This window comes from Phaethon lepturus, unplaced genomic scaffold (assembly GCF_000687285.1).
Source record: "Phaethon lepturus isolate BGI_N335 unplaced genomic scaffold, ASM68728v1 scaffold1636, whole genome shotgun sequence".
NCBI lineage: Eukaryota > Metazoa > Chordata > Aves > Phaethontiformes > Phaethontidae > Phaethon > Phaethon lepturus.
The window spans coordinates 4,330-13,189 of record NW_010548106.1 but is presented as its reverse complement, the minus strand read 5'-3'; the positions used below and the strand labels follow the sequence as shown (position 1 = coordinate 13,189).

General features: G+C 42.4%; 1 protein-coding gene across 1 annotated transcript in view; it reads left to right on the top strand.

Moving 5' to 3' along the window:
- The window catches only part of PRKDC (protein kinase, DNA-activated, catalytic polypeptide), a gene marked incomplete at its 5' end in the record, with an annotated part of 82,421 nt that extends 76,597 nt beyond the window's left edge, over positions 1-5,824 (top strand). The window contains 6 exons of the mRNA XM_010289835.1: positions 1,547-1,636; positions 2,896-2,967; positions 3,053-3,254; positions 3,694-3,882; positions 4,463-4,602; positions 5,620-5,824. Of these exons, the coding sequence (XP_010288137.1) occupies positions 1,547-1,636; positions 2,896-2,967; positions 3,053-3,254; positions 3,694-3,882; positions 4,463-4,602; positions 5,620-5,824 (898 nt within the window). The remainder of the gene's footprint in view (positions 1-1,546; positions 1,637-2,895; positions 2,968-3,052; positions 3,255-3,693; positions 3,883-4,462; positions 4,603-5,619) is intronic.
- Positions 5,825-8,860: the final 3,036 nt, after the last annotated feature.

Below are 8,860 nucleotides of genomic sequence, written 5' to 3'. Positions count from 1 at the left end.
GTTCAGCAGTGAATCAGTGACGGGGAAATTGGCAGCAGATGGCCAAAATACAACTGTGAAAGAACACTATCTCTGACTTTATGCAAATGCTGGGTTTGAATAAATTAGCTTTCTTTCTCTTGATTGTAATTGGGGGATGAATATTTGTAAAATTGATTTAATTCTAACATTGCAGTCTGTTTCTATCCTGGAATTTAGAAATGTGGTTTTAGTTAACAATGTTGTTCTTACTACATAATCTCTGCTTGAGTTTGTCAAAGTGGTGTTGTCACCATTTATTTTCACTAGTTCTCTTGTTTATGGGGCAGGTTGGAGGAACCTCCACCGCGGAGGCTGGACTCCAAAGAGTCTTTATTTCTACAGTTACTTGATTTGTGAGCAGTTCTAGGAACTGCTACAGTTCCTGCATTATCGCTGTCTGGTTCGCTTTTGTGAACAGCAAGTGGTATTACGGTGGTCTCGATTCATTGACTGGGAAAGTGGAGAAGGACTCACATGGAACGACCTTACGAGGGGATAAAATTTCTAATATACTAAATGTAGACGATCAGTGTCTTTCTAAAAACAGTTAATGATTTATCCCCCCAAATAGCTTTATTTTATTGTTGTATATAGACTTTAAATATTTTCCCGTACGTTCTTCAATCAAGTCAATTAAGACACTTTGTATTGAGCTATGGTTGAATGACAGCACTCACAAAAGAAAATTCTGATTAAATCCTGGCTAGCAATATTTTGGTTGGGGTGGGGAGAATAACTTTCTGAAGTTTTGAAAGGCTTTTCTGTATTCCAAAGTGATGGGCTACACAGTCTGTAAATGATAAATACTTCTTAAATGTAAGGGATCTCTGTATCTCAGAACATGCTTTCGAGGGAAGAGGAAAGGCAGGTGCTCTGCTAGGTTGCTGCCTTTCTGGAACAGAAGTTTAATGTCTAGTGTGCTTAGTTAAGACAGGAGAAAAATATCAAATTATTCTATAAGTGGTGCAACTAATGAAGACTGGCTTCTTATGGATCAATACCTTAAGTCCAAGCCCCCATTCCTCCCCTCCTATAGACACTGAGGAGATAACAGACTGCCTTCCTGCATTCCCTACCTGTTTGGATGGACAAACAGCAGCACGTACTGTGGTAGGCTACATAATGCCTTCAGATGGATACGAGACTGTGTTAAAAATATCTTTGCCCCCCTGGAGAAATTATTTTGGGCCTTTCTTCTCAAGGCAGCATCTAATTTTCACAGTACCTATTGACAAGTTAATACCTTTGAGATGTCTAATCTTCTGTCAAATATGACTGAAGTGCATTCAAAGCTGAGGGAAGGAGATGGATGGATCAGCATATGCACTGACTGCATAAACTTCATTTTCATAGCAAGGCTAAAATTAATGTAGGCTCTAGCTTCCTGACTCCTCCTGTGCATAAAAATCTCGTGGGTCATAGCAGCACACAGCCTGCATGGATATTCGAGTACAGAGTGGAAGATAATACAGGGAAATCATCAGCGGCTTTTTTTTTTTTTTTTTTTTTTTTTTTTTGTCCCTAGCAAAAAGGGACCTCGTGCTACCTATTCTGAGTGGCTGTCCAAGATGGGTGGGAAAGCACAAGGCATCTCTCGATACCATGTTATGTACAGGTAGGTACATAAGAGAGAACTGCGTGTAAAATATAGAAGCTAGAATGTGTGTGCACACACAGAGTTGTAAAAATTCCAGGAAAAAAATGATCTGCATTATAATATGCTGGCTAGATCTGATTTTTACCCATTTTACTGCTTTGTCTTACTGGAGGTGCTCTGCAGGAGAAGTTTAGTACTGCCAAGATCCCACCAGAGCGTAGGAATGCTTCCAGAAGCTTGTTCCCTTCCTTAAGAAAGTGTCTAGAAGCAGATGCTCCTCTTCAACTTCACTGTCTAGGTGTCTTATTCCTGATTATGCAATTAGGTAGGCTGCCTCAGAGCCAGAGCACTTACTGAAGTTGGACAGAGAAAGTCATTGTGATTCACTGAGAGTTTAAGAATGTTTGATGGTTTGGGTCCTAACTTGAGCATCCTCTCAGAGGAATTTCCACACCTGTCTAGATCTAGCACTGTAGTGGGTGAAGGGAAGTTTCCAGTGGAGCATTTTCTGATCCGCGAATAACCTGCTTAAATAAGCTTCTTGGTTTTTAAGGGGAAACTCTGACTAATTTATCTGAGTGTGTCTACGTTAATATTTCTATTCAGATCCAGAAGGTGCTTTTGAAGTAAATTCCCAATCACCCCCACTCACCTCACGTTGGCTTGCGATCACAGAGCTGTCCCCTAGTGCACAACTCTGCTCCTTTCAGACAAAACTAGACTGGAAGGAGAGCACCCAGCCATTGCAGCTGCTCACGAGCATTAAGTTTGCAGGACCAGACATGGGCTAATCCAGAGCAGTCACCCTCCCTCCCCAAACGTGTACAGCATGGATGTCCTTGGCACCAACTCTTTAGTTCCGTTGCCTCCCCTTGTGCGGCACTACTTTCTAGTGTCAGTGTAGCCTCTGCATGCTGCCGAGAGATTTTGTTTGGGTCTTAGCTTCTTTGCTTGCAAGAGACGATCCAGCCAGAAAGAGCACAATTGTATTGCTGTGTTAAAACTTAACCCATCTAGTTAATTTGGGGGAAACTAGATAAAACCACCTGCTGTTTTGTATTAAGAAATTTCAGTCCTGGAAATAACTGCTTGGAAAAAAAGAAGGGGGCTAATTTTAATATCAGATAAAACTTCTTGGGCAAACACAGAGTGAGGCTTGCTGTACTGTTTACTGGGGTAAGCAAAATGTGCTAATGCGGTCATGTACACATCTTAACTTTTAATGTCCAGTGGGCTGTTACTTCAATAGCTAACATTATTCTTTCATTAACTTGCAGAAATGCTAGCCGTACAGAAACAGTTATGTCTTTCAAAAGCAGGGAGAGCAGTGTTCCAGAAGACCTGCTTCGGTAAGCGGGCTGCTAATGACTGCACGTTGTGAAATGAACATTGGTGTTTTATCTGTACGCAACAAGTGACTTCTGTTTTGTTAAGGCGAGCCTTTGTGAAAATGAGTACATCTCCTGAAGCCTTCCTGTCTCTGCGGTCCCATTTTGCTAGCTCTCATGCACTGATGTGCATCAGCCACTGGATACTTGGTATTGGAGACAGACATCTGTCCAACTTCATGATTAACAAGGAAACAGGTGGCATGGTGGGAATAGACTTTGGATATGCGTTTGGCTCAGCTACGCAGGTATTTGTTTTCTAATTAATTTGTTACAGCTTTTGCGTTTAATATGTGCAATTGCACATGTATTCTCGGTACTAAATTCGATGGTCCTCATTTGCCATTGTTCTGATGTAAAATCTTTACAAGTTATTTCTAGTTAATAGAATAAATCTCTGTTTCCAGATATTCTCAGACAAGCAGGGTGCTATAGAGTTTCATAGAGTCTATATGGTGGTGTTTTGTATAGTTCATCCATGCTTTCAACCACCATCACTAAATACTCCTGGCTAGAGCTCTGATGTCACAACTCGTTCCTCTTCTACTGAGTTGCACGTTATTTTCAGTTAAGTGACAAAGACAGTTTCAAAGCTTAAAACAAACAAAAAACCCCCTTATTTCTAATCCCTCTGTTACAAGGTTTCTTAATTCTTATTTTCTTTTGACTGTCCTTCTCCTTGGCTAGTTTTTGGGTGTGCCAGAGTTGATGCCTTTTCGTCTGACTCGCCAGTTTGTTAATCTGATGATGCCAGTGAAAGAGTGGGGTCTCATTTACAGTGTGATGGTGCATGCCCTACGGGCTTATCGTGCGGATCCAGATCTGCTCATCAGTACGATGGATGTATTTGTAAAAGAGCCTTCTTTGGACTGGAAGGTGGGATTTTTTCCTCTTTCCTTATTTTGCATGTGAAAATTCTTAAACTGTAATAAGGGTAAAACTGAGCAAAAAGGAGGTATTTCTTGATGTTCATTCTCAGTGTTCCTTTTATTTTTCTTTGTTTTATTGAGTTTTCAGAGAAACTGAACTTAAAGGATTTAAAATGACAGAATTCTGTATTGATGGACAAAGAATAGTAGCACATGTCTGTGTTATCAGTGTACTGTTCTTTATCTGCATGATAATCCTAAAAATGTGGCTGTCTCTTGATCACATTATGCCACTTATGGCAGCAGCATAAATATTTTCAACTTCTTGCACTTAAATTTACGTAACAACACTGTATGTATCAAACTAATAATTACAGAGAAAAAAATCTGAAACTAGTTGCACTCCAGTAACCCCAGTTCTAAATTAAATTTTAAGTCATAGGCAGGCTAGATATCATCTCACTACTTTGTCTTCCGTTGCAGCTGCAGTTAAGAATTACTGGCTTGACTTGCTATGATCTGGCGGCTTAAAGGTCTTTTTAAGTGTATGATTTATGATACATAGGGTAAATTTGTTTTCTCTTTAGAACTTTGAACAAAGACAGCTGAAAAAAGGAGGCACGTGGATTAAGGAAATAAACACATCTGAAGTAAACTGGTACCCTTTGCAAAAAGTCAGCTATGTCAAAAGAAAGCTTACAGGTGCCAATCCAGCAAAAATCACTTGGTAAGATGCTCTCCTTTTGCTTTAAAAGGCTCCACTAAGAGCTTTGGCAGGTTCCAATGTCAGATTTTGCTCCCTTCAGGTAGAACGGCAGCTAGGAAAAGGGAAGAGGCAGACAGGGCAAAATTTCAATAAACGTCTTGTCAGAATTGTTTTGGTCCACATACAAGCTCTCTGAATCACCCTGCCAGCCAAAACACCAGATATCTCCCTGTGAGTGTTCTTGCTCCAGCTCAGGCCTCCTGAGCAGTTTTACTGTTCCTGGCAATGCACACATCCCCACCCTGTAAGCCTGCTTAGCTTCTCGCTCCTCAGCCTGCTGTTCTTTATGTCTGTCTCCAGAGCTTTTAGGCTAGGGGTAGTATTTAAATGGCTATGCTTCTGCTGGACAGTTGCTTGAAATGGAACCTGAACCAACTGTATGGGAGGCATAGCGGTAAGCTGCTTCCCAAAAACATCAAATTCAAATCTGATGGCATTCTCAGGTTATTTATGTCAGTCTAGGCAAGTCTGGCTCAAGCCAGAACGTCTTTAAAGTTCAGTTACAGTACAATTAATCCCTTCCATCCTCTTAAAAATACATTTTGGATTAATCAAGAAAAAAAAAAAAAAAAGGCAAAGAAAGCATGCCTGTTTTAAAACCATACAAATACTGGAAAGTGCAGGACTTGGGAGGAGTCCCTGCTGCAGTCAAGGCTGAACTGGAAAAGGCCGCAAAATACTTCTTGCAGACACAAATCAGCAGGGCAGGTAAGGAGACAACAGCTGGGATGTAAACTGCTGCATCCATCCTTCTTTCAGTTAGAGACCTTTGACAAGATTAAAATATTCATGGTAAATATTCACTAGCAAAGGACACCTGAAATCGCCAGACTTCACTGGCCAAGCCTTCTACAGCTATTGAGTGGTCTCCACGTCTTGAAAATAAATCTGCATGAATAGTGTTCAAGTACTGTTTTGCATTTAAAAATTCATCTTGGATTTTTTGCTTGTTTCTTATTTTTGTGTTCTCAATTTTAGTGATGAACTACGCCTGGGCCACGAGAAGTCGCCTTCTTACAGGGATTTTGCAGCTGTGGCTCGTGGTAACGCCGATCACAACATCAGAGCCAAAGAGCCAGAGGATGGACTTTCAGAAGAGACCCAAGTGAGATGCCTGATCGATCAAGCGACAGACCCCAATGTCCTTGGCCGAGTCTGGGAAGGATGGGAACCCTGGATGTGAGGGTCTGCTCTCTAAGGGGAGAATCTGCCAAGGGACCCATACCTTAACACACAGCTGCAACCAGATCAGAATTTTAAGGCCAAAAAGAAAAAAAACTCTTAACTCCTCTTATCATCATCAGTTAACTTGACTAATATAGGAAAGAATTTTTTTTTTATTAAAGCTGTATTCATACAGTAATTTTTAAAAAATTATTTTTCTTAAATGTGGTTCTGTAACAAAGCAGCTTTATTGTCTCCATGTTAAAATCAATGTAGAACTGGAGCGACTACAGAGCTTACAGATGTATATGAGAGGCACTGAGATCACTCGGAGGAAAGCACAAATTCATACCCTGCGAACCTGTAGGCATCCTTCTAGTGAAAGTCTGTGCTTTTGTCTTTTACAGAGAGCTTGATGACAATCAGCTGAAACCATTCTGTAGACATACCTTATTTGTAAATAAACCAAGAATATTTTCATATCAATAGTAGCAGTGAAGCATATGGTACGGTTAAACAGAAAATAGCTTTTGGCTCTAGATAACACCTAAAGCATCTGAATGGTTATTTCATTACTGGGTAATGAGATGGTAATGATGAGACTCTTCCAGCAGATTGTTTTTTAACAATGAGAGGTTATACTCTGTTATCTCTGTCCTTCAGAAGTCTACACTCCTCATGTTGTGTTAATTCTGAATTATTTCTTTGGCCAAAGCCAAAAGTAGCCACTTGGGAGTAGCAGAGCACTGTAAGCTTCTGGCCATAGCAGCAGCACAGCACAGGAGTGGCTACTGCGTGTGCCGAAGTTGTGCCAGGTGTGGCTCTTCCTCTCTGGCAGCCACTTTTCAGGTGGCCGTGGTGGCAAGTGCAGCGCAGCACAGGCAGCACGGGGGAGAGAGAGGTCTCTCAGATATTACGGTTGTTTATTACCCACAATTCATTGTAGGAGACAGTTTCCATTGAGGCCTTTAATAATTATCGTAAAAGGTGTAATAAAAATTAGTCTTTGCCCTTTCACTGCCTGCGAGCTTTCCCTCCTGCCTCCATGGTGATGGGGCAGTCTCGGTCTCGCTGACGGCCACCGCTGGCACCGGTCTCAAGTGAATCTTTCAGCTGGAGAGCTGAGGACTCTGCCACCTGGCTACAGCTCCAGCAGAAACCGGGATGGTTTTCACTAAGGCCTAGGGAATAAGGAGGGAGCTTTTTTGTTTCATATACTTTCCAGCAGCAATTACTATTTGTTGCCTTTCTTCTTACTGAATATGCTCAATTCTTTATGTCAATAGTGTTACCAATCAAGAAATTCAGAATCTTTTAATCAGATTTTATTAATTAAAAATGCTGTTCAGCTGTATTTTTGTAGAGGAAACATCTATCTAAAAATTAAAAGAAACTTTCAGATGTATACCTCATTTCAAAAGTTCATTTAGGGCACTTTAATCACAGAAAACATCCACATTTTCCCATTTATACAGATGATAATTAATGGACAGCATTTTTGTCCTAAGAGGTGTGATATAGTCTATTATTATGTACACTTATGTAAGATGTCTTGGTGAGTTTTGTTCTTGTAGTCTCTGGCATCAAGACGGTGGCACTATGACTAAAGCTTGGTTAGGTAAAGCACTCGGCTTTCACGTTGTCACTCTACAAATACAAGAAAGTTAAAGCACAATAAAAAGGTACATGAAAAGGCGAGGGGACATTTGGAAATCAAGTGGCTGGTCGTACGAGGTGTTTAATTGCACTTTTGGCACATACCTCAGATCTTTGCTAGGTACTTTGACCTGTACTGCAGAGGACAAAGTTGAGGTTTATAGTTTAACAAGGCTCTTTTTGTAGGACCTTTGAAACCTTCAGCAACAATAGATGTTTGTGCGCAGCAGGTCTTCCTCCAGGGCCAACCAAGGCTTCCTTGGCCTTTCGGAAGGTGCCGGAGCAGGAGCACAGCCCGGCTCTTCCAGGGGAAGGGGACCATGGTGGACCCTGCTCCGTGCCCTCCTCTCCCTTCAGTCCATAGCGAGCGGCTCTCAGGCCAGGGGTGAAAACTTTGAGGCAGGTGAAAGTAGCCCTGACTGTGCAAAATTGCTTAGAACATGTCTGTGACACTTAAAATAGTTGAAAGCTCAGTTTTGGCCCTAAAATAAGTGGTGTAATTGGAAGCCTCAGCTACGTTAGTCCTACTAGTGATGCGTTTGTCAAGCTCAAGCGTCAGCTAAGGAGCAAAGCAGCAAGGTGGCTTTTCGTCAGCAGAAACACGCAAAGCGAGCGGAATTGCCCTAACGGAGCTTTCCCCGTGCAGCTGAATGAGCCTGAAAATCACCTCCAGCGTCGGTCGATGGCAGCTCTGTCCCCCGTCCTGACTGCAGAGTGCTGCTCTCAGTAAAACGCAGCAGTTGAAGGGAAAGGCTGAAGCCAGCCCATAAAGCAGCACGGAAAGCACTGACACAACAAAACCCTGCTTCATGGGGTGGGTTTGTTCAGCTTCCAGAAAAGAGTAAGATGATGTGCGGCTCGGAGTCGGAGACTGCTTCAGGTCTCATGATGCAAACCAAAACTTAGCAACTACCCACAAGTACAGCAGAATATTTCCTTCTCAGATTAAATAACCAGATGTGCACTGTATCTGGAAATTCATTAGTGGCATCGAAAAAGCTATGTAAACCATTAGCGTATATTCTCACTAGCTTTTTCTTGGCATATCGAATAATACTAATGTTTCAGCTAGTCCTTACCATCCCTGTCAATCTTACAATTTCCCTCTAACTAAAACCAAGGATACAGCTAAACACGGCAGAAAGCTCTGCAGCTGCAGGCTGCCGCCTCCTTCCCCAGCTGCGGAGGTTCCTGCACGCTGCCTGTCCTGCTCAGGGTCTCCCCTTAGTCCCCCCCGCCACCCCCCCATTAAGTGCTGCCTTGAGGTGCTGGGCCGAGGTGCGGTGCCGGGGCTGCGCCGGTGCTTTCGGCACGGGAAGGAGCCCGCGAGCTCTGCACAAGAGCAATGAATCGGGCTTCAGCCCTGGGGTAAGGAGCTTCCTACGGTTCTTCTGGCCTC